At 41.1% G+C, this 25,945-nt stretch overlaps 1 protein-coding gene across 7 annotated transcripts in view; it reads left to right on the forward strand.

Annotated features, from left to right (window-relative positions):
- The window catches only part of sash1a (SAM and SH3 domain containing 1a), a 330,459-nt gene that overhangs the window by 264,286 nt on the left and 40,228 nt on the right, over positions 1-25,945 (forward strand). For all 7 annotated transcript variants that reach the window (XM_058393605.1, XM_058393606.1, XM_058393607.1 and 4 more), the window contains exon 2: positions 18,495-18,623. In XM_058393605.1, the coding sequence (XP_058249588.1) occupies positions 18,495-18,623 (129 nt within the window). The remainder of the gene's footprint in view (positions 1-18,494; positions 18,624-25,945) is intronic.

Below are 25,945 nucleotides of genomic sequence, written 5' to 3' on the forward strand. Positions count from 1 at the left end.
GTGTGTGAGTGTGTGTGTGTATTTGTGTATAAGTGTGTGTGTGTGCGTGTGTGTGTGTATTTGTGTGTGGGTGTGTGTATTTGTATATAAGTGTGTGTGTGTGTGTGTGTGTATTTGTGTGTGTGTGTGTGTGTGTATTTGTGTGTGTGTGTGTGTATTTGTGTGTGTGTTAGAGTGTGTTTTCCAGCAACTTTGTTTTCTGTAAAATTCCATATAAAACTTGGTGACTGGAATCTCTGTGTTTAGAACGAGTGTGTGTGTGTGTGTGTGTGTGTGTAAACACAGGGTGGGGATGACTTCACAGGGTTTGGGTTGGACTGGGACAGCTATTCTTTCGCCTGTGCGTTACGTGGAACAGGCCTCTCTCTACGTTACAGCGGCGGCTGTCGTCTAACACTCTATACACACACATGGAAGGGTATTTTTAAACTGCCGGAGCTGCTGGAATTATGTAGGTGCAGTGGACAGAGTGTATGAGCAGTGGACAGAGTGTATGAGCAGTGGAAAGAGTGACCACACATGACAACCTAAATCTGATCAGGGCTGAGTGTGTAAGTGTGTGTGTATGATTATGTGTGTGTGTGTGTGTGTGAGTGTATATATAAGTGTATATATGGGTGTTAGTTTGGTGGTGTGTGTGTGTGTGTGAGTGTATATATAAGTGTATATATGGGTGTTAGTTTGGTGGTGTGTGTGTATGATTATGAGTGTGTGTGTGTGTGTGAGTGTATATATAAGTGTATATATGGGTGTTAGCTTGGTGGTGTGTGTGTGTGTGTATGATTGAGTGTGTGTGTGTGTGAGTGTATATATAAGTGTATATATGGGTGTTAGCTTGGTGGTGTGTGTGTGTGTGTATGATTGAGTGTGTGTGTGTGTGAGTGTATATATAAGTGTATATATGGGTGTTAGTTTGGTGGTGTGTGTGTGTGTGTGTATGATTATGAGTGTGTGTGTGTGTGTATGATTATGAGTGTGTGTGTGTGTGTGTGTGTGTGTGTATATATAAGTGTATATATGGGTGTTAGCTTGGTGGTGTGTGTGTGTGTGTATGATTGAGTGTGTGTGTGTGTGAGTGTATATATAAATGTATATATGGGTGTTAGTTTGGTGGTGTGTGTGTGTGTGTGTATGATTATGAGTGTGTGTGTGAGTGTATATATAAGTGTATATATGGGTGTTAGTTTGGTGGTGTGTGTGTGTGTGTGTATGATTATGAGTGTGTGTGTGTGTGTGAGTGTATATATAAGTGTATATATGGGTGTTAGCTTGGTGGTGTGTGTGTGTGTGTATGATTGAGTGTGTGTGTGTGTGAGTGTATATATAAGTGTATATATGGGTGTTAGTTTGGTGGTGTGTGTGTGTATGATTATGAGTGTGTGTGTGTGTGTGTGAGTGTATATATAAGTGTATATATGGGTGTTAGTTTGGTGGTGTGTGTGTGTATGATTATGAGTGTGTGTGTGTGAGTGTATATATAAGTGTATATATGGGTGTTAGTTTGGTGGTGTGTGTGTGTGTATGATTATGAGTGTGTGTGTGTGAGTGTATATATAAGTGTATATATGGGTGTTAGTTTGGTGGTGTGTGTGTGTGTGTGAGTGTATATATAAGTGTATATATGGGTGTTAGTTTGGTGTGTGTGTGTGTGTATGATTATAAGTGTGTGTGTGTGTGTGAGTGTATATATAAGTGTATATATGGGTGTTAGTTTGGTGGTGTGTGTGTGTGTGTGTATGATTATAAGTGTGTGTGTGTGTGTGTGAGTGTATATATAAGTGTATATATGGGTGTTAGTTTGGTGGTGGTGTGTGTGTGTGTGTATGATTATGAGTGTGTGTGTGTGAGTGTATATATAAGTGTATATATGGGTGTTAGTTTGGTGGTGTGTGTGTATGATTATGAGTGTGTGTGTGTGAGTGTATATATAAGTGTATATATGGGTGTTAGTTTGGTGGTGTTTGTGTGTGTGTGTGTGTGTGTGAGTGTATATATGTGTATATATGGGTGTTAGTTTGGTGGTGTGTGTGTGTGTGTATGATTGAGTGTGTGTGTGTGTGTGAGTGTATATATAAGTGTATATATGGGTGTTAGTTTGGTGGTGTGTGTGTGTGTGTATGATTATGAGTGTGTGTGTGTGAGTGTATATATAAGTGTATATATGGGTGTTAGTTTGGTGGTGTGTGTGTGTGTGTATGATTGAGTGTGTGTGTGTGTGTGAGTGTATATATAAGTGTATATATGGGTGTTAGTTTGGTGGTGTGTGTGTGTGTATGATTGAGTGTGTGTGTATGTGTGTGTGTGTGTGTGTGTGAGTGTATATATAAGTGTATATATGGGTGTGAGTTTGTTTGTTTGTGTGTGTGTGTATATGATTGAGTGTGTGAGTGAGTGTAGATATGAGTGGCTAAATGGGAGTGAGTGTGAGGTTGTGTCAGTGTAAATATAAGTGAGTTTGTGTGTGTAAGTTTGTGTATGTGTGCGTATATGTGTGTGTGTGTGTGTGTGTGTGTGAGTGAGTGTATATATGAGTGTATAAATGGATGTGAGTTTGTTTGTGTGTGTGTATATATATGAGTGAGTTTGTGTGTGTGTAATTGTGTGTGTGTGTGTGTGTGTGAGAGAGAGAGTATATATGAGTGTGTGTGTATATGATTGTGTGTGTGTGAGTGTATATATGAGTGTGTGTTTGTGTGTGTGTGAGTGTATATATGAGTGTGTGTTTGTGTGTATGTGAGTGTATATATGAGTGTGTGTTTGTGTGTGTGTGAGTGTATATATGAGTGTGGGTTTGTGTGTGTGTGAGTGTATATATGAGTGTGTGTTTGTGTGTGTGTGAGTGTATATATGAGTGTGGGTTTGTGTGTGTGTGAGTGTATATATGAGTGTGTGTGTTTGTGTGTGTGTGAGTGTATATATGAGTGTGTGTGTTTGTGTTTGTGTGAGTGTATATATGAGTGTGTGTTTGTGTGTGTGTGAGTGTATATATGAGTGTGTGTTTGTGTGTGTGTGAGTGTATATATGAGTGTGTGTTTGTGTGTGAGTGTATATATGAGTGTGTGTGTTTGTGTGTATGTGAGTGTATATATGAGTGTGTGTTTGTGTGTGTGTGAGTGTATATATGAGTGTGTGTGTTTGTGTGTGTGTGAGTGTATATATGAGTGTGTGTTTGTGTGTGTGTGAGTGTATATATGAGTGTGTGTTTGTGTTTGTGTGAGTGTATATATGAGTGTGTGTTTGTGTGTGTGTGAGTGTATATATGAGTGTGTGTTTGTGTGAGTGTATATATGAGTGTGTGTGTTTGTGTGTGTGTGAGTGTATATGAGTGTGTGTTTGTGTGTGTGTGAGTGTATATATGAGTGTGTGTTTGTGTGTGTGAGTGTATATATGAGTGTATTTGTGTGTGTGTGAGTGTATATATGAGTGTGTGTGTTTGTGTTTGTGTGAGTGTATATGAGTGTGTGTGTTTGTGTGTGTGTATATATGAGTGTGTGTTTGTGTGTGTGTGAGTGTATATATGAGTGTGTGTGTTTGTGTTTGTGTGAGTGTATATATGTGTGTGTGTTTGTGTGAGTGTATATATGAGTGTGTGTTTGTGTGTGTGTGAGTGTATATATGAGTGTGTGTTTGTGTTTGTGTGTGTATATATGAGTGTGTGTGTTTGTGTTTGTGTGAGTGTATATATGAGTGTGTGTTTGTGTGTGTGTGAGTGTATATATGAGTGTGGGTTTGTGTGTGTGTGAGTGTATATATGAGTGTGTGTGTTTGTGTGTGTGTGAGTGTATATATGAGTGTGGTTTTGTGTGTGTGAGTGTATATATGAGTGTGTGTTTGTGTGTGTGTGAGTGTATATATGAGTGTGTGTTTGTGTGTGTGTGAGTGTATATATGTGTGTGTGTTTGTGTGAGTGTATATATGAGTGTGTGTTTGTGTGTGTGTGAGTGTATATATGAGTGTGTGTTTGTGTTTGTGTGTGTATATATGAGTGTGTGTGTTTGTGTTTGTGTGAGTGTATATATGAGTGTGTGTTTGTGTGTGTGTGAGTGTATATATGAGTGTGGGTTTGTGTGTGTGTGAGTGTATATATGAGTGTGTGTTTGTGTGTGTGTGAGTGTATATATGAGTGTGTGTTTGTGTGTGTGAGTGTATATATGAGTGTGTGTTTGTGTGTGTGTGAGTGTATATATGAGTGTGTGTTTGTGTGTGTGTGAGTGTATATATGAGTGTGTGTGTTTGTGTTTGTGTGAGTGTATATATGAGTGTGTGTGTTTGTGTGTGTGTGAGTGTATATATGAGTGTGTGTGTTTGTGTTTGTGTGAGTGTATATATGAGTGTGTGTGTTTGTGTTTGTGTGAGTGTATATATGAGTGTGTGTTTGTGTGTGTGTGAGTGTATATATGAGTGTGTGTGTTTGTGTTTGTGTGAGTGTATATATGAGTGTGTGTTTGTGTGTGTGTGAGTGTATATATGAGTGTGTGTTTGTGTGTGTGTGAGTGTATATATGAGTGTGTGTGTTTGTGTTTGTGTGAGTGTATATATGAGTGTGTGTTTGTGTGTGTGTGAGTGTATATATGAGTGTGTGTTTGTGTGTGTGTGAGTGTATATATGAGTGTGTGTGTTTGTGTTTGTGTGAGTGTATATATGAGTGTGTGTTTGTGTGTGTGTGAGTGTATATATGAGTGTGTGTTTGTGTGTGTGTGAGTGTATATATGAGTGTGGTTTTGTGTGTGTGTGAGTGTATATATGAGTGTGGTTTTGTGTGTGTGTGAGTGTATATATGAGTGTGTGTTTGTGTGTGTGTGAGTGTATATATGAGTGTGTGTTTGTGTGTGTGTGAGTGTATATATGAGTGTGTGTTTGTGTGTGTGTGAGTGTATATATGAGTGTGGGTTTGTGTGTGTGTGAGTGTATATATGAGTGTGTGTTTGTGTGTGTGTGAGTGTATATATGAGTGTGGGTTTGTGTGTGTGTGAGTGTATATATGAGTGTGTGTTTGTGTGTGTGTGAGTGTATATATGAGTGTGTGTGTTTGTGTTTGTGTGAGTGTATATATGAGTGTGTGTTTGTGTGTGTGTGAGTGTATATATGAGTGTGTGTGTTTGTGTGTGTGTGAGTGTATATATGAGTGTGTGTTTGTGTTTGTGTGAGTGTATATGAGTGTGTGTTTGTGTGTGTGTGAGTGTATATATGAGTGTGTGTGTTTGTGTGAGTGTATATATGAGTGTGTGTTTGTGTGTGTGTGAGTGTATATATGAGTGTGTGTTTGTGTGTGTGTGAGTGTATATATGAGTGTGGTTTTGTGTGTGTGTGAGTGTATATATTAGTGTGTTTGTGTGTGTGTGAGTGTATATATGAGTGTGGTTTTGTGTGTGTGTGAGTGTATATATGAGTGTGTGTTTGTGTGTGTGTGAGTGTATATATGAGTGTGGGTTTGTGTGTGTGTGAGTGTATATATGAGTGTGTGTTTGTGTGTGTGTGAGTGTATATATGAGTGTGTGTTTGTGTGTGTGTGAGTGTATATATGAGTGTGTGTTTGTGTGTGTGTGAGTGTATATATGAGTGTGTGTGTATATGATTGTGTGTGTGTGAGTGTATATATGAGTGTGTGTTTGTGTGTGTGTGAGTGTATATATGAGTGTGTGTTTGTGTGTGTGTGAGTGTATATATGAGTGTGTGTTTGTGTGTGTGAGTGTATATATGAGTGTGTGTTTGTGTGTGTGTGAGTGTATATATGAGTGTGTGTTTGTGTGTGTGTGAGTGTATATATGAGTGTGTGTTTGTGTGTGTGTGAGTGTATATATGAGTGTGTGTTTGTGTGTGTGAGTGTATATATGAGTGTGTGTTTGTGTGTGTGTGAGTGTATATATGAGTGTGTGTTTGTGTGTGTGAGTGTATATATGAGTGTGTTTGTGTGTGTGTGAGTGTATATATGAGTGTGTGTGTTTGTGTGTGTGAGTGTGTGTGTGTGATGTGTGTGTGATGTGTGTGTATATATGAGTGTGTGTGTTTGTGTTTGTGTGAGTGTATATATGAGTGTGTGTTTGTGTGTGTGTGAGTGTATATATGAGTGTGGGTTTGTGTGTGTGTGAGTGTATATATGAGTGTGTGTTTGTGTGTGTGTGAGTGTATATATGAGTGTGTGTGTTTGTGTGTGTGTGAGTGTATATATGAGTGTGTGTTTGTGTGTGTGTGTATATATGAGTGTGTGTTTGTGTGTGTGTGAGTGTATATATGAGTGTGTGTTTGTGTGTGTGTGTATATATGAGTGTGTGTTTGTGTGTGTGTGAGTGTATATATGAGTGTGTGTTTGTGTGTGTGTGAGTGTATATATGAGTGTGTGTTTGTGTGTGTGTGAGTGTATATATGAGTGTGTGTTTGTGTTTGTGTGAGTGTATATATGAGTGTGTGTGTTTGTGTGTGTGTGAGTGTATATATGAGTGTGTGTGTTTGTGTGTGTGTGAGTGTATATATGAGTGTGTGTGTTTGTGTGTGTGTGAGTGTATATATGAGTGTGTGTTTGTGTTTGTGTGAGTGTATATTTGAGTGTGTGTGTTTGTGTGTGTGAGTGTATATATGAGTGTGTGTGTTTGTGTTTGTGTGAGTGTATATTTGAGTGTGTGTGTTTGTGTTTGTGTGAGTGTATATATGAGTGTGTGTGTTTGTGTTTGTGTGAGTGTATATTTGAGTGTGTGTGTTTGTGTGTGTGTGAGTGTATATATGAGTGTGTATTTGTGTGTGTGTGAGTGTATATATGAGTGTGTGTGTTTGTGTGTGTGAGTGTATATATGAGTGTGTGTGTTTGTGTGTGTGTGAGTGTATATATGAGTGTGTGTGTTTGTGTGTGTGTGAGTGTATATATGAGTGTGTGTGTTTGTGTTTGTGTGAGTGTATATATGAGTGTGTGTGTTTGTGTGTGTGTGAGTGTATATGAGTGTGTGTGTTTGTGTTTGTGTGAGTGTATATATGAGTGTGTGTGTTGTGTGTGTGTGAGTGTATATATGAGTGTGTGTTTGTGTTTGTGTGAGTGTATATATGAGTGTGTGTGTTTGTGTGTGTGAGTGTATATATGAGTGTGTGTTTGTGTGTGTGAGTGTATATATGTGTGTGTGTGTTTGTGTGTGTGTGAGTGTATATATGAGTGTGTGTGTTTGTGTGTGTGTGAGTGTATATATGAGTGTGTGTTTGTGTGTGTGTGAGTGTATATATGAGTGTGGGTTTGTGTGTGTGTGAGTGTATATATGAGTGTGTGTTTGTGTGTGTGTGAGTGTATATATGAGTGTGTGTGTTTGTGTGTGTGTGAGTGTATATATGAGTGTGTGTGTTTGTGTGTGTGAGTGTATATATGAGTGTGTGTGTTTGTGTGTGTGTGAGTGTATATATGAGTGTGTGTGTTTGTGTGTGTGTGAGTGTATATATGAGTGTGTGTTTGTGTGTGTGTGAGTGTATATATGAGTGTGTGTTTGTGGGTGTGTGAGTGTATATATGAGTGTGTGTTTGTGTGTGTGAGTGTATATATGAGCGTGTGTTTGTGTGTGTGTGAGTGTATATATGAGTGTGTGTTTGTGTGTGTGTGAGTGTATATATGAGTGTGTGTTTGTGTGTGTGTGAGTGTATATATGAGTGTGTGTTTGTGTGTGTGTGAGTGTATATATGAGTGTGTGTTTGTGTGTGTGTGAGTGTATATATGAGTGTGTGTTTTGTGTGTGTGTGAGTGTATATATGAGTGTGTGTTTGTGTGTGTGTGAGTGTATATATGAGTGTGTGTTTGTGTGTGTGTGAGTGTATATATGAGTGTGTGTTTGTGTGTGTGTGAGTGTATATATGAGTGTGTGTTTGTGTGTGTGTGAGTGTATATATGAGTGTGTGTTTGTGTGTGTGTGAGTGTATATATGAGTGTGTGTGTTTGTGTGTGTGAGTGTATATATGAGTGTGTGTTTGTGTGTGTGTGAGTGTATATATGAGTGTGTGTTTGTGTGTGTGTGAGTGTATATATGAGTGTGTGTTTGTGTGTGTGTGAGTGTGTATACTGTGTGTGTTTGTGTGTGTGAGTGTATATATGAGTGTGTGTTTGTGTGTGTGTGAGTGTATATGAGTGTGTGTTTGTGTGTGTGTGTGTGTATATGAGTGTGTGTGTTTGTGTGTGTGTGAGTGTATATGAGTGTGTGTTTGTGTGTGTGTGAGTGTATATATGAGTGTGTGTTTGTGTGTGTGAGTGTATATATGAGTGTGTATTTGTGTGTGTGTGAGTGTATATATGAGTGTGTGTTTGTGTGTGTGTGAGTGTATATATGAGTGTGTGTTTGTGTGTGTGTGAGTGTATATATGAGTGTGGGTTTGTGTGTGTGTGAGTGTATATATGAGTGTGTGTTTGTGTGTGTGTGAGTGTATATATGAGTGTGTGTTTGTGTGTGTGTGAGTGTATATATGAGTGTGTGTTTGTGTGTGTGTGAGTGTATATATGAGTGTGTGTTTGTGTGTGTGTGAGTGTATATATGAGTGTGTGTTTGTGTGTGTGTGAGTGTATATATGAGTGTGTGTTTGTGTGTGTGTGAGTGTATATATGAGTGTGTGTGTATATGATTGTGTGTGTGTGAGTGTATATATGAGTGTGTGTTTGTGTTTGTGTGAGTGTATATATGAGTGTGTGTTTGTGTGTGTGTGAGTGTATATATGAGTGTGTGTTTGTGTGTGTGAGTGTATATATGAGTGTGTGTTTGTGTGTGTGTGAGTGTATATATGAGTGTGTGTTTGTGTGTGTGTGAGTGTATATATGAGTGTGGGTTTGTGTGTGTGTGAGTGTATATATGAGTGTGTGTTTGTGTGTGTGTGAGTGTATATATGAGTGTGTGTTTGTGTGTGTGTGAGTGTATATATGAGTGTGTGTTTGTGTGTGTGTGAGTGTATATATGAGTGTGTGTTTGTGTGTGTGAGTGTATATATGAGTGTGTTTGTGTGTGTGTGAGTGTATATATGAGTGTGTGTGTTTGTGTGTGTGAGTGTATATATGTGTGTGTGTGTTTGTGTGTGTGTGAGTGTATATATGAGTGTGTGTGTTTGTGTGTGTGTGAGTGTATATATGAGTGTGTGTTTGTGTGTGTGTGAGTGTATATATGAGTGTGGGTTTGTGTGTGTGTGAGTGTATATATGAGTGTGTGTTTGTGTGTGTGTGAGTGTATATATGAGTGTGGGTTTGTGTGTGTGTGAATGTATATATGAGTGTGTGTGTTTGTGTTTGTGTGAGTGTATATATGAGTGTGTGTGTTTGTGTTTGTGTGAGTGTATATATGAGTGTGTGTGTTTGTGTTTGTGTGAGTGTATATATGAGTGTGTGTGTTTGTGTTTGTGTGAGTGCATATATGAGTGTGTGTGTTTGTGTGTGTGAGTGTATATATGAGTGTGTGTGTTTGTGTTTGTGTGAGTGTATATTTGAGTGTGTGTGTTTGTGTGAGTGTATATATGAGTGTGTGTGTTTGTGTTTGTGTGAGTGTATATTTGAGTGTGTGTTTGTGTTTGTGTGAGTGTATATATGAGTGTGTGTGTTTGTGTTTGTGTGAGTGTATATTTGAGTGTGTGTGTTTGTGTGTGTGTGAGTGTATATATGAGTGTGTGTTTGTGTGTGTGTGAGTGTATATATGAGTGTGTGTGTTTGTGTTTGTGTGAGTGTATATATGAGTGTGTGTTTGTGTGTGTGTGAGTGTATATATGAGTGTGTGTGTTTGTGTGTGTGTGAGTGTATATATGAGTGTGTGTGTTTGTGTGTGTGTGAGTGTATATATGAGAGTGTGTGTTTGTGTGTGTGTGAGTGTATATATGAGTGTGTGTTTGTGTGTGTGTGTGTATATATGAGTGTGTATTTGTGTGTGTGTGAGTGTATATATGAGTGTGTGTGTTTGTGTTTGTATGAGTGTATATATGAGTGTGTGTGTTTGTGTGTGTGTGAGTGTATATATGAGTGTGTGTGTTTGTGTTTGTGTGAGTGTATATTTGAGTGTGTGTGTTTGTGTGTGTGTGAGTGTATATATGAGTGTGTGTGTTTGTGTTTGTGTGAGTGTATATTTGAGTGTGTGTGTTTGTGTTTGTGTGAGTGTATATATGAGTGTGTGTGTTTGTGTTTGTGTGAGTGTATATATGTGTGTGTGTTTGTGTGAGTGTATATATGAGTGTGTGTTTGTGTGTGTGTGAGTGTATATATGAGTGTGGGTTTGTGTGTGTGTGAGTGTATATATGAGTGTGTGTGTTTGTGTGTGTGTGAGTGTATATATGAGTGTGTGTTTGTGTTTGTGTGTGTATATATGAGTGTGTGTGTTTGTGTTTGTGTGAGTGTATATATGAGTGTGTGTTTGTGTGTGTGTGAGTGTATATATGAGTGTGGGTTTGTGTGTGTGTGAGTGTATATATGAGTGTGTGTGTTTGTGTTTGTGTGAGTGTATATATGAGTGTGTGTTTGTGTTTGTGTGAGTGTATATATGAGTGTGTGTGTTTGTGTGTGTGTGAGTGTATATATGAGTGTGTGTGTTTGTGTTTGTGTGAGTGTATATATGAGTGTGTGTGTTTGTGTTTGTGTGAGTGTATATATGAGTGTGTGTTTGTGTGTGTGTGAGTGTATATATGAGTGTGTGTTTGTGTGTGTGTGAGTGTATATATGAGTCTGTGTTTGTGTGTGTGTGAGTGTATATATGAGTGTGTGTTTGTGTTTGTGTGAGTGTATATATGAGTGTGTGTTTGTGTGTGTGTGAGTGTATATATGAGTGTGTGTTTGTGTGTGTGTGAGTGTATATATGAGTGTGTGTGTTTGTGTTTGTGTGAGTGTATATATGAGTGTGTGTTTGTGTGTGTGTGAGTGTATATATGAGTGTGTGTTTGTGTGTGTGTGAGTGTATATATGAGTGTGGTTTTGTGTGTGTGTGAGTGTATATATGAGTGTGTGTTTGTGTGTGTGTGAGTGTATATATGAGTGTGTGTTTGTGTGTGTGTGAGTGTATATATGAGTGTGTGTTTGTGTGTGTGTGAGTGTATATATGAGTGTGGGTTTGTGTGTGTGTGAGTGTATATATGAGTGTGGGTTTGTGTGTGTGTGAGTGTATATATGAGTGTGGGTTTGTGTGTGTGTGAGTGTATATATGAGTGTGTGTTTGTGTGTGTGTGAGTGTATATATGAGTGTGTGTGTTTGTGTTTGTGTGAGTGTATATATGAGTGTGTTTGTGTGTGTGTGAGTGTATATATGAGTGTGTGTGTTTGTGTGTGTGTGAGTGTATATATGAGTGTGTGTTTGTGTTTGTGTGAGTGTATATGAGTGTGTGTTTGTGTGTGTGTGAGTGTATATATGAGTGTGTGTGTTTGTGTTTGTGTGAGTGTATATATGAGTGTGTGTTTGTGTGTGTGTGAGTGTATATATGAGTGTGTGTTTGTGTGTGTGTGAGTGTATATATGAGTGTGTGTTTGTGTGTGTGTGAGTGTATATATGAGTGTGTGTTTGTGTGTGTGTGAGTGTATATATGAGTGTGTGTTTGTGTGTGTGTGAGTGTATATATGAGTCTGTGTTTGTGTGTGTGTGAGTGTATATATGAGTGTGTGTTTGTGTTTGTGTGAGTGTATATATGAGTGTGTGTTTGTGTGTGTGTGAGTGTATATATGAGTGTGTGTTTGTGTGTGTGTGAGTGTATATATGAGTGTGTGTTTGTGTGTGTGTGTATATATGAGTGTGTGTTTGTGTGTGTGTGAGTGTATATATGAGTGTGTGTTTGTGTGTGTGTGAGTGTATATATGAGTGTGGGTTTGTGTGTGTGTGAGTGTATATATGAGTGTGTGTGTTTGTGTTTGTGTGAGTGTATATATGAGTGTGTGTTTGTGTGTGTGTGAGTGTATATATGAGTGTGTGTTTGTGTGTGTGAGTGTATATATGAGTGTGTGTTTGTGTGTGTGTGAGTGTATATATGAGTGTGTGTTTGTGTGTGTGTGAGTGTATATATGAGTGTGTGTTTGTGTGTGTGTGAGTGTATATATGAGTGTGTGTTTGTGTGTGTGAGTGTATATATGAGTGTGTGTTTGTGTTTGTGTGAGTGTATATGAGTGTGTGTTTGTGTGTGTGTGAGTGTATATATGAGTGTGTGATTGTGTGTGTGAGGGCATATATGGGTGTGATTGTGTGAGTGTGAGTGTATATATGAGTGTGTGTGTTTGTGTGTGTGAGAGTATATATGAGTGTGTGTGTGTGTGTGTGTGAGTGTATATATGAGTGTGTGTGTTTGTGTGTGTGTGAGTGTATATATGAGTGTGTGTTTGTGTGTGTGTGAGTGTATATATGAGTGTGGGTTTGTGTGTGTGTGAGTGTATATATGAGTGTGTGTTTGTGTGTGTGTGAGTGTATATATGAGTGTGGGTTTGTGTGTGTGTGAATGTATATATGAGTGTGTGTGTTTGTGTTTGTGTGAGTGTATATATGAGTGTGTGTGTTTGTGTTTGTATGAGTGTATATATGAGTGTGTGTGTTTGTGTGTGTGTGAGTGTATATATGAGTGTGTGTGTTTGTGTTTGTGTGAGTGTGTGTATATGTGTGTGTGTTTGTGTGTGTGAGTGAGTGTATATATGAGTGTGTGTGTCTGTGTGTGTGTATGTGTACATATGAGTGTGTGTGTGTACATATGAGTGTGTCTGTGTGTGTGTTTGTGTGTGTACATATGAGTGTGTGTGTTTGTGTGTGTGTGTACATATGAGTGTGTGTGTTTGTGTTTGTGTGAGTGTATATTTGAGTGTTTGTGTGTGTGTGAGTGTATATATGAGTGTGTGTGTTTGTGTGAGTGTATATTTGAGTGTGTGTGTTTGTGTGTGTGTGAGTGTATATATGAGTGTGTGTGTTTGTGTGTGTGAGTGTATATATGAGTGTGTGTGTTTGTGTGTGTGTGAGTGTATATATGAGTGTGTGTGTTTGTGTGTGTGTGAGTGTATATATGAGTGTGTGTGTTTGTGTGTGTGTGAGTGTATATATGAGTGTGTGTTTGTGTTTGTGTGAGTGTATATTTGAGTGTGTGTGTTTGTGTGAGTGTATATATGAGTGTGTGTGTTTGTGTTTGTGTGAGTGTATATTTGAGTGTGTGTGTTTGTGTGTGTGTGAGTGTATATATGAGTGTGTGTGTTTGTGTTTGTGTGAGTGTATATTTGAGTGTTTGTGTGTGTGTGAGTGTATATATGAGTGTGTGTGTTTGTGTGAGTGTATATTTGAGTGTGTGTGTTTGTGTTTGTATGAGTGTATATATGAGTGTGTGTGTTTGTGTGTGTGTGAGTGTATATATGAGTGTGTGTGTTTGTGTGTGTGTGAGTGTATATATGAGTGTGTGTGTTTGTGTGTGTGTGAGTGTATATATGAGTGTGTGTGTTTGTGTTTGTGTGAGTGTATATTTGAGTGTGTGTGTTTGTGTTTGTGTGAGTGTATATATGAGTGTGTGTGTTTGTGTTTGTGTGAGTGTATATTTGAGTGTGTGTGTTTGTGTTTGTGTGAGTGTATATATGAGTGTGTGTGTTTGTGTTTGTGTGAGTGTATATTTGAGTGTGTGTGTTTGTGTGTGTGTGAGTGTATATATGAGTGTGTATTTGTGTGTGTGAGTGTATATATGAGTGTGTGTGTTTGTGTGTGTGAGTGTATATATGAGTGTGTGTGTTTGTGTGTGTGTGAGTGTATATATGAGTGTGTGTGTTTGTGTGTGTGTGAGTGTATATATGAGTGTGTGTGTTTGTTTGTGTGTGAGCAGTAACTGCATTAAATCTCTGACTCTTTCCCGATTCCAGTTCATTCTCATTAAGTCCGAGCCTCACAGCCTAGACCACCCCTCTTCTCATCCTGTCTTCCTCACACACTTAATCCTTCCCATCTGGTCTTTCCTGGTTCTCTCCTCCTCCTGCCCTCGCGGATGTCCAGAGGAAGACCTCTGATAAGGGTGGGAGAACACCTCTGACCCCCATCTGCCTCTGATGTCTCACTCTTCCCCGGCGACTCCACCCTCAGCCCTCATCCTCCTCTGTGTTGATGCGTCAGCGGTCACTTCTCTTTCCACGTCCCTTTCACTCTCACGTCTCAGTCTTCACGTGTTTGGGACACACACTCTGTGTAGCTGGAGCAGATCTGCTGAGTCATCATGGAGCTAAATGACCTGCCATGTTGATGAGTCTACACAAGTCCGCTCCACCCGAACATATCCAGGAGGAAGTCGTGTGTGTCGTGGTCCGTATTTCATACAGCCATGACCTTGACCATGTGGGCAGTCACACACTCCTGAAGAAGACTGGACACTTGTCTTTTACACTCATCTAAAGGTCACAACAGCAAAATATATTAAAGGCACATTCCATAATGCACACTGCCTCTGAAACTATGCATGTGCATTAACATCCATTTAAAACTGAACACTGAATTTCACTATTGTGCTCATAGAGGTTGTGTGTGTATGTGTGTGTATGTATGAGTGTGTATGAGTGTATTTGTGTGTATATGACTGTGTGTATGAGTGTGTATGTGTTAATTTGTATCACTGTGTGTATGTATTTGTGTGTGTACGTATAAGTGTATGTGTATGATTGTGTATGTGTGTTCGTAGGAGTGTGTGAGACAGAGTGTGTGTGTTTGTGTATGAATGTGTACGAGTATGTTTGAGTGTATTTGTGTATAATTGTGAATGTGTGTATGAATGTTTATTAGTGTGTGTGTGTGTATTTTTATTTGTGTATAAGTGTGTGTGTGTGCATGAGTGTTTGTTAGATATTCTGACTCCAGCAGTTCCTCCAGCATGTGAAGAAGTTTGTTAGTGGGTTTTTTGTCCAAACTGGATATTTGAGCAGCTCTGACTGGTTACTGTGTAAACCAGCGCTGCAGTGTGTTTCTTCATGCAGACACACACACACTGTGGAGACTGGGATCAGTGTGACTTGTTTCCTCTCACTGTTAATGAGCTCTCTAACCAAGGCTGGAGGAGAAAATAACCTTCTTTACAGAAGATCAGCTATTGACCGCTTGCTCAGGAACGCTGGGTGACTGATTATCCGGTCAGAAATAAAGGAGAAAGGGCTTCCGTGTTATTCCTCCTTTCATCCTGGACCTGAAGCCATTGAACAGAGCTGATGATCACATGACCAGGATGGTGACTGTGTTCTTTTTGGAATAAAACTTTGGCTCCGCGGCAGAGCCATCATCTCCTCCTCTGACTTCCCAGGAAGAAGCCCCAGATGTAGGATTGAGCAACGTGTAAACACGTCGACGGCCGGCGTCCACCCCCTGCTCTCTGCTCTCATCCCACAGGTCCAGAAACACACAGCCTCCAGAATAAGATCAGCTCATTAGGGAGGAATAAGAAAGCGACAGAATGTTCCCTTAATGCTGTGAGGCAGTTTTAAGAGTCAGGTCTGTTGTGAAAAAGAGTGTGAGCTCAGATCATCTCAGCATGCAGTGAAGCATTAGTGTCACTCTACTGACCGGGAGATGTTTCAGAGCAGATCAGAAAAAAGTATAGTGTCCAGTGTGTGTGTCTGTGGGAGTGAGAGAGAGTGTGTGGGAGAGACAGAATGTATGTGTGAGAGAGAATGTACGTGTGTGTGTGTGTGTAAAAGAGAGAGAAAGAGAGTGTGTGTGTGTGTGTGTGTGTGTAAAAGAGAGAGAAAGAGAGAGAGAGAGAATGTGTGTGTGGGAGGGTGCATATATGTGAGTAAGTGTGTGTTTGTGTGTTGGGTGGTGTGTGTGTGTGTGTTTGTCAGTTGTTGTGTGAGTGTGTTTGTGTGTGATTCAGCTGTTTCACAAGAATGTTCAGTAATATTTGTTGCTTAACTTGGATTATCTTTTGTACAACTTTGTACGTTGTACTTATATTTTTTGCGTTAGTGCAGGGATCAGACTCACAGCTGGAAACAGTACATGCACACACACACACACACACACACACTCTTGCATCATTCTCAGAGTGCCAGTGTGGAATGTCAGGTATGCTAATGAGAAGCTAGGAGGCGTGTGCGGTGCGCTCAGGGAGAACGTCTCTCTCTGATTATTCAGCTGGTTCTTTTCCAGTTGTGTGAGTGTGTGTGTGTGTGAGTGTGTGTGTGTGTGTGTGTGTGTGTGTGTGCGTGCGATTTCATGTTGATCAGAATGTCCTGGATATTTCCTGGACAGCCCGTCCTTTCTTCCTCAAACCAACATCCTGTCTGCTTGCGTCCCGATTCTGTGAGGAAGAGGAAGATGAAGAGGGGGAGGAAGAGTTGACTGCATTGCTATGCATGATGGGATGCTCCATTTAAGAACGTGGAGGAAGCTACATACTTGATATTCTAATTACAGAATTGCCTAATTTTAATAATCGAATATTCACGAGCGCTCATGAATAAAGGACGAGAGAAATGTGATCACGTTTGTTTTGAGTACGGCTTTAAATGTTCTCATTTATTTCAGCTATGTATAAACGTGTGATTTGTTCTGAGAAAGTGGATCAAAGGTGCGATAGTAAACACTCTACTTCCTGGGGGCAGGGTTTCAGGAATAATGGGTGTGGTTTATTCAAATGTCAAATTAAACAGGGGGAGGAAAATCTGGCTAATTTTAAGCGAATGCTGGCGCATTGTTTGTGCCAGGAAGAATTGATAAAAAGACTTGATGGTGCTTTGTTTATTTAGGACTTTTCTCCTAAATTTGCCAAACAAAAGGGACATTTAGTAAATATTTAGTCGTGTTAATATGTCCTTTCTGCCGCCTCGGTCTGTCCCTGACACACGAGTTCCAGTGAAACATCATTCGCTCGGGTTCAGGACATGCAACGCGTTTGTTTTCCTAGCCTCTGAGAACGAGAGAGCGACGGAAGATCCTTCTCCTCCGGAGCTCTGAGAGCGTCCACTCTTTCTTTTCTGCTCTAGCGATTGATGACTTCACTGCGTAGTCCATGATTTCGTCCGAGAGGAATTTCTGAAACCGATATCGTATTTGTGTTAAATAGTTGCTGAGTCCTTGCACTGTTCTGTGTGTGTGTGTGTGTGTGTGTGTACGCAAGCAGATTGGAATGTAGGCCTTGGAATTTCTTGGTGCACAGCCTGCTCCTCCGGGAATCTCAATCATCTGGAGCAACGTTCTCAGAGAATTGGAGAGTGGGATGAGAATCCGGGGAAGTGTGAGAAGTAAAAATTTGAGGCGTCGATATTGTTTTTTTTTTGTTGTTTTTTTTTTTTTACAAAACCGAGTTGATTTTTTTTCCGGAGCAGCAAACCTTCCCGTCACGTTGGGACGATTAAAACAATAGCTTGAGCTATACTTAATAATAAAATAACGCATCACAAACAAAGAGCAAACGTTTCTGGAGACAATTTAGCGATTGATCTCTCCTCCTCCTCCTTTTTTTGGATCATTTTCTGGAACTGAATTAAAACAAGCCGCTTCATGCTTCAAAATTTTAATTCACGTTCTCAAGTCTTGGCTCGGTGACCCACCCTTCCACCAGTTTATTTCAGTCATATTGCGCCATATCTCTGCCTTCAAATCTGTAAAGAGTTCAGGATACGTGCTTTGTCTCGGGGTGTGTGTGTGAGTGAGTGTGAGGCCCTCGGTTTCCTAGCCCAGACCCTCACACACAATGACAGGATGTGTGTGTTTGGCCAAGCCATTGCCGGCCAGGAAGAAGGCATTTCTTTTTGACCGCGCAGTGCGAAAGGCTTTAAAAGGGTATCGGGAATGAGCAGGAGGTGCGAGCCAGCTCACGGCGGAGGATCTTGATTTAGTTCAGTTGGCACAGTCATGTGTTAATCAGTGTTCAAAATGAAAGTAATATCAGACATCTGCTTTGTTGTAAAGGTTTTTATTGCAGTATGAGGTTTGAGTCACAAGGTAGAGGTTTAACACACACACACACACACAGATCCACTGGCTGAGGTCATAGGCAGGCAGCACCATAGATGAATGTATGTTCTCTCACACACACACACACACACACACACACCCAGACAGCTGTAGAGTTCATGAGGGGTCACTGTGTTCTTTGTGTGTGTGTGTGTGTGTGTCCATGTCTGCTTTGGAATTAAGTGAATCTGGCTTTGTAGACGACAGAATGCCACCGTTCATGATTCAAACTCCGTCCCAATCACCCCGATTTTACCGAAACCACACGCCGTCGTACGAGTGAACGGCGACGGGGCCGAATCACTCCAGGCAGTGACAAGCACACACATGCAACAAGTCCCGTTTGTGAAAAAAAAAACAGCGAGAGGAACATCGACAGCTGAATGGGTTCCTGCACAACAGCAGGAGAGTGCATCGTTTCAGAAGCCTCACAAAACCCAACGTGTGTGTGTGTGTGTGTGTGGTGTTTGATTAATAACTGAAAATTCTTTCTTCTGAACGTATTAGTCATGAGCCGAAGTCACAATTCAGCATCATTACTGTTATCTTTATATCCATCTTGCATCGTGGTTTATTTTTCTGATGTTTGGATCTGTTATCATCTAATCGTGTTCTCTTTGTGTGTGTGTGTGTGTGCAGGATGGCTCTCTGGGTAATATTGATGATCTAGCCCAGGAATACTCGGAATACTACAACACGTGCTTCAGTGACGTCAGCGAGCGCATGGAGGAGCTACGCCGGCGTCGCATCTCCCAGGACCTAGAGATGGTAACGAGAGTGTTCTGTTTCGAGTGAAATAATGAATCTAATAGAAATAATTAAATAAATCAGTGTCCAAGAGGTATATCTGAAATCTGTTTCAAAAAGAATGAAATTCTGTCTAATGTCCAGTCAGCCAGTCATATAGCAGCACAGCGCGTACCACCATCAGCTTCAGTCAACGTTCACATGAAACTTAAGAATGAGGAAAAATGTCATCTCTGACAGCGCCGTGGTTGTTGGTGTCGGTTTGAGTGTTTCAGTAAACTGCTGATCCTAATGATTTTTATTTCCCACACACCAGCAGTCTCTAGATTTTACACAGAAACAGTAAATGAGCGATAGTTTATTCAATGAGGGACAACAGCAGAAGACCAGGTGGTGGTTATGGTCAGGCAAGGACATGAACATGAATCTGAGGCTGCAGTGGGCAGAAGTAGAGAAACTAGACAGATGAAGGCATTGCCTGGTGTGATGGAGCTCAGTTGTATGGGATGACTTGCAGGAATCCATGCCACACAAACATGACCTGTGTCACCAGTTGGTGGTTGCAGGGTGGTGAATGTATTGTTGGTGTTGCTGCTGGTGGTGATGGTGGTGGCTTTGGTGGTGTTGGTGTTTTTGTGAAGGATTCCAGGACCATCAAGCTGTTACAGCCAGGTCCTTGAGCAAGGCCTTTAACCCTTAATTGAACTCTTGTATAAAATATAAAACTATCAGATAAATGTCACTCTGGATCAGGGCATCTGCCAAATGCCATGAATGTGGTGGTGGTGATGGTGGTGGTGGTTATGGTGTGGGGAAAGTTTCCTTGGCACGTTTCTGAGCTCCTTTGGTGTTCCTAATAAAGTGGCTAGTTCTATATAACAGTATACACCATGTTTGTCATTTTCTAATGATGAATAATGTTTTATATATTATCATTGCCTGCCATCCTAATAGACCTTTTGAGCAGAGGCCAAGTTTAGCCAGCTTAATAATAGATTCATGAAAACGGCAGGAAACCACACAGCAATTTTCCGTCAGTTTCTTCATATTTATTTATTTATTTATTTATTTTCACCAAATGGACTCTGCAGACCTATAATCACATGTCAGAGATATTCTCTCCATAAACACTGAGGTGTCTGCGCATTTCTATCGGCTTCGCTGTCCTCTCTGAGCGGATCGTCCATCCCCGAGGAGACGAGGAGAAGATCTCCAGCAGCGCTTTCTTCTGCTCGGGTTCCTTCTCCTCTGCTTGTGTTTGTGAAGACACCCTGCTTTTTTCCCCCCACCTGCTTCCTCCAACCTAAAAACAAGAGAACTAGGAGTAAGAGTGAGTCTTGACTTTGATTTCCTGCCAGAAAAACGTGAAGTGAGAATGAGAGAAAACACTGCAGTACTTCTGCTCAGGTGGTGAGCCACCAGCTGAGGGCTGCTCACGTTCACGTTTCATGTGAAAGTCTAGGGCTGCTCATGTTTCATATGAAACGTTTTCTTTTGCTTTTTGGAAACCTGAGTGGAGTTTCATAGCATGTATCCATGTCTGTTTAGGTGATCAAGTGGATAGTGCTAAATAGAGGTGTGAACTGGGGTATATCAGTTTCCTGACCTCATCTGGAGGTGTTCTGGGACTCATGTGAATGGCAACATGTCACAATGTTTACCTTACAACATCTAGATGAGCTGGTTTAAGTGTTTCACAAACATGTGATCTCATGGGATTATCACACTCAGGAATTCAAAATAGTCACTCTTTGCAGAGCAGAAAAGTACCACAGCAATGCACAAAACATTGAACCTTCAGGTGGAGGAGATGCAGGAGCTGAAGATCTCATCAGGTTTGCATCTTGATGGACTGTTGAAGATGGATCAGATGGATCTTAGTTTCTCCTCCAACATGCAGATGGTATAAATAAATAAGAAGCCTTTATTATCATCATTCATACAATTACAGCACAGTGGAATTCTTTTCTTCACATACCTCTAGCTGAGGGGGTTGGGGTTAGAGCACAGGGGCAGCTATGGAGCAGAGAGGGTTAAGGGCATTGCTCGGTTGCCCAACAGTGGCAGCTTGGCAGTGCTGGGGCATGAACCTGACCTTCTATTTATCGACTTCCGGCACCGCCACGATCTATCTATCTGTCTGCCTGTCTGTCTGTCTGTCTGCCTGCTTACCTACTTACCTACCTACCCACCGACCGACCAGAGCCACTTGAGCCACCACTTCCCCAAATTCCTGGACCCCACCATCAACAGTTCAGGCAGATGGTTATGGTGTGTGGAATGTTTTCTTGGACCCCGTAACAGGAAACCGTAGGAATATTCGAGCCACCTGAGCCAGGTCCGTTTTATTCGGAACTGACACACGACGGTTAAGTAGAAACACTTTGTTGCTCTTTGTTTGGAATCTGCTGGTATTTTTCAGGTCGGTTTTCCCAGCATCCGTGCCATCAAGATCCAGTCATAGCAAACATACGTCTCCGATTTGTGCTCCGATTTTTGGGCAGCACTGTCTTTATCCATGCTGACTCACTTAAAAAGCGTTTCCCATTTAATAATGGAAATTTAAGTCGGCAGCCCACGAGCAGGCAGAAATGGTTTAACTCTCCCCTCGGCATTAAGACACCATCACCACATGGTTTGTGGGTTTGTCTTTTTCCCAGTGTTTTTATGACTTTGGAAAGAACGCTGTGAAGGTTAGACAGAGATGCTGCACCCACAGGAATTGTTTTTCAGACCTGGATTAAACCTGATTAGGGAATAAAAGTGCACAGCGTTGCTTCAGGCATTAGCGGCTTCGTGGCTAAGCAATGATCTCAATAAGCGATGATTTGTTGAGCCTCGTTCTGATCTGCACTTCACAACTAGATGTGTTTTTATGTAAATTTTTATGTATTTGAGTTTAACCGATGACTTTAATGCCATTTATGAGCCATTGATGGCGTGACACTCTGTCTTCTCACTGTGGAAGAAAGAAAGGTGAGTAAGGAGAGAAACAATGCGTCTCAGAGCTCCCTGGAGGCCAACAGCAGGTGATTATCTCGCTGCTGATTGGCTGTGTAAATGCCAGCCTAAAGGGCTGATATTTCTGCCTCCTCTCCAAGATATGACTTTTCCCTGACCTTTTCGAAGGCTCCTCACATCTGCATCTCCAGAAGGTGATCTCTCTTCTCATGTTTCCCGTGGTTTTTTTTTTTCTTTTCATATCCATAAAGCATCCAGGAAACTAACCTCGGCTCATGAGGCATGTAAAGCCCCGAGCGTCACAGTGAGAGAGAGCAGGGGTTAAAGGGTATTCCACTATAACTGGAGACAGCGATAAATCCCATCAGCTCAGTGACCAGGGAGACACAGTCTATTCATTCCGGAGCTAAACAGAGTAAAGTCATCTCGCACAATGCCTTCATTATGGGGTGTGTGTAAAGAACAGGGTAAAGGCTGACCGCTAGAATTCCAGCCTTGCGTGTGGATGATGTAGGAGAAAAGTCCACACCACTCTTCTGCTTTCACTTCTCCATTCAGGCTTTCTATCACTGCCAAAGAGGCACTTTCTCAGAAACACACACACACACACACACACTGAATTCAATTTCTGAGACAGAACGTTCAGTGGCTACTGGTATAAAACATACTCATCAGCAAGAACGTGTGTGAGACCAGACAAACACATTCCCGCTCTCCAAGAAGCCTCATACACACCAAACCTGAACTTTTTTGTGTGCTTTCTTGTTAAATATGTATAAAAAAAAATTGCCCCCTCAACTTGGAATTTCTAGTCCTGAAATCAGGAAGCTGGCATCAACAGTAAAGGAAGCAGTGCTTCTTTAACTTCCCATGACTTGTACCATATATACAAGCATCACAACTTACCATCAGTCACTATAAAGTTAGTGGCTTGCTAAATGTACAACACTGATTATATTGGTCACTCTTTTAAGGGAATGAGTCATCACAGTCAGCTGGCTAGCTTGACGCTAACAAAAAACAAACACTGAGGCGACTTTGCTTCCCCCTCCCCTGCCTTTGTAGCTTGAACATACGAATAATTCCAAGTTTCGACTTAAAACTTGTTAATCCCCATCACACATCACAATCGAAAGCACACCAGTCACCACATCTGTCATCCTGCACAACCCACATCCCTAATTTTCTCCATTCCTCTTTTCTTTCCGTCTCGGTCTGTCTCTCTCTTTCTCTTTCGTTTCGACAAGAAATGAAAAAGATTTTAAATAATATAAAAATTTCCACTGTGTCTTAATTCTGTATTAAGGCACTGCACTATAATATGAGTTAGCAGTAATGCTTAAGAAGTCAGTTTGCCATTTGGTGTCTGACTGGTCAGACATTTTGCTGGCCCCTAAGAGGAGCGTCCTTACACGGCTAGTAAAGCCTGGTTTATAGCCAAGACTTCCTCTCTTTATGTACAGCAGCAGGATTAAAGGTGACAGGAGACACATCAGCCCTGTCAGTCAGGTTTCTAAGCCAAACCATAATTGTTTCTACGAATTCACAGGAAAACACGTTGGTTACTCACTCACAAGTTCTAGAAAGTACTGTACAAGTACGTGATTTGAGATCTTTCTAGGACTTTTTTTTTGGCTGAATCTGTGTTCAATGACGTCACATGAGGAGTCTGGCTCAAAACTGCAGAAAACCTGAGGTAAATTATTTAGAGTTTTTAAGATTTCTGCCATCCTGGAGGGACTGGGAAGCATTGGGTCACATCCTGCTATACTGTCCCCACGTAAGAGACAATTCCACTGCAGGATATATTCCTGGCAGCCATCTTGCTTACGCACATCTAGTTAAAAGCAAGTATAATTCAGCCTCAGGGTAGGTGTGTGTGTGTGTGTTACAGACAGACATGTGGAAGCAGTCCTTGTTATCTGCCTCAAGTCACTGCTCCAGTATTAATGATCCATAGCCCTAGCTGGTCTGTTTAACTTGCTTCCCTTTAATCATTTTTATGTTCGGTCAGAAACGAGGGTCACAAGGATCAGCGGTATAGCCAGTGAGTTTTACCTCTCTCGTCACACGCCCTTTACCAAACCTTCTGTTGATCTTAACCCATTTCTCTTTATCCACCAGTCTGTGGATTTCAAGTTCAGGCATGCTGTTGTGTTTTGTGTTGTTTCCTGTCTCGGGACAGCTCAAGTTCACTCATGTTTAAAACTGGAAAAGGTTCTATAGATGTGGAGATGCACCGCATGTGTATCAGGGTGAGGTGGGTCATCTCCAGTTTAGATGCCAGCTAAGATATTTACTCGATAATGGGCACTTAGCCAAAGTCAGTGCGATCATGTGATGCTGTTTAAACCAAACAGAAAGATTTATTTTGAAGTTTATTTAGTGTGTATATGTAGTGTGTGTGTTTAGGTAGATGTGTGTATGGGTAGGTGTGTGTGTGTGTGTATGGGTAGGTGTGTGAAGGTCGAATTTCCCTGAAGGATGACTGCTGCATCCCTGTGTAATAACTCATTTATTCAGCTGACTGCAAAGGTACAGGAACATCAGCTGACCACATGGATCAACATTCCACTTTAGAGCTTCTCCACCAGACCGTGTGGTATGGTACGTTAACGGAATCTCCGATCTACTCGTTAATTCCATTACCAACCTTTCTGAAGTGGATGGAGCGAGGCGCCAGAGTACCAAACAGATACTGCTGCTGAAACTGACTGACCTCAGAAATAACAGGTCAGAGCTCAGAACAGGGAATGACATCATGTTCGAGCCACAAAAAGGAAAAAAGCTGGCCAGCTAACTTGATTTAAAGGTACAAGGGGCTGCTTTAGTTGCTGGTAATGCATTTTTGATATCATTTGATGTGATTTAACTAGTTAAGACAGGACTAGTTGACTAGTTGAGGAGACCACCAGTGAATCATTGACTAGTTGAGCTGACTAGTTGCCTCTAGCTGATGGGAAACGACTGACTTGACTGGCTTGACCTGTGTGTGCTTGTGTGTGTGTGTATGGGTGGGGTGTGTGTGTATGTGTGTGTATAGGTAGATGTGTGTGTATGGGTAGATGTGTGTGTGTGTGTGAGTATGGGTGGGGTGTGTGTATATGTTTAGGTGTGTGTATGGGTAGATGTGTGTGTGTGTGTGTGAGTATGGGTGGGGTGTGTGTATATGTTTAGGTGTGTGTATGGGTTGATGTGTGAGTGTGTGTGTGGGTAGAGGTGTGTTTGAGTATGGGTGGGGTGTGTGTATAGGTAGATTTGTGTGTATGGGTAGGTGTGTGTGTGTGTTGGCAAGTGGGATTTAATGATTAGTCATATGCAGTAGTGTTTAGGTAACACTGGCTCTTCACCTCTTCCTGTTCCTACACCTGTGGTCTGTCCTGACTGGAGTCTCTATTAATGTAACCCCAGCCACATCCACCCACAGCACCTCCTGCACTCTGAAGCCTCTCTGTGTCCCTGTGTCCTGTTTTTACAGATGGACACTGTGTGTGTTCTCACTTCTTCTTCTCCCACTCTCTCTCTCTCTCTCTCTCTCTCTCTCTTCCTGTGCCTTCAGAAGAAAACACACACACTTCATTTTAGTATTTTTTACACTCCTTTGGCTCGCATTTTGTCTCTCCGTGATGTGTTTGCGTGTAAGCGGGATTTATCGAGCCTTAAGAAGAGACGTCCTTCTTGTGATCACTTTATCTTCTCGTCAGCTGAATGTACTCCGTGTCCCCAAAGATCCCGGTCGGCCATCTTGCCCGCCGCTGGACGCTGAACACACTCTGGCATGACAGAACCAGTAAACAGTTTATTATGTAGTACGGTGTGTGTGTGTGTGTGTACTCATCTCCAGTTTGCCCCCATGTCATCAAGTGCAGAAGGGAACAGAACCTCGTTGTGTGTGTGTGTGTGTGTGTGTTTGTCAGTGTGTAAATGTGTGTTTTGGATGACACTGCCAACCATGATTTATATAGCCCTCTGTGTGTGTGTGTGTGTGTCAGTGCCATGTGGGAATGGCACCAAGGCTCGTGCTGATCTAGCAGAGTTCTCAAAAAAAAAAATACAGAAAATAAACCGCTATGTGGCTTATGTGGGCTGCAAAGGAATGGCACTCTGTGTGTGTGTGTGTGTGTGTGTTTGTTTTCAATGTCAAGCAAAGCTACACGTTTATAGCACTGATTTATTGCTTCAGAGCTTCCTGACTTTACCTAACACACCGCTTGAGGGCTAAAGCAGACATACGAAGTGACATACACACACACACACACACACTTTTTTTCTTGTTTTTCTCAGAGGGTGATGCATAACTTGCAGGAAAAAAAAGCTTAATGCTGATAACAGGGAATCTAAACTGAAAATGAAAATGCAATAACACACACACACGCTACATC

Source organism: Hemibagrus wyckioides, linkage group LG06 (assembly GCF_019097595.1).
Source record: "Hemibagrus wyckioides isolate EC202008001 linkage group LG06, SWU_Hwy_1.0, whole genome shotgun sequence".
In the NCBI taxonomy this organism is placed as follows: Eukaryota; Metazoa; Chordata; class Actinopteri; order Siluriformes; family Bagridae; genus Hemibagrus; species Hemibagrus wyckioides.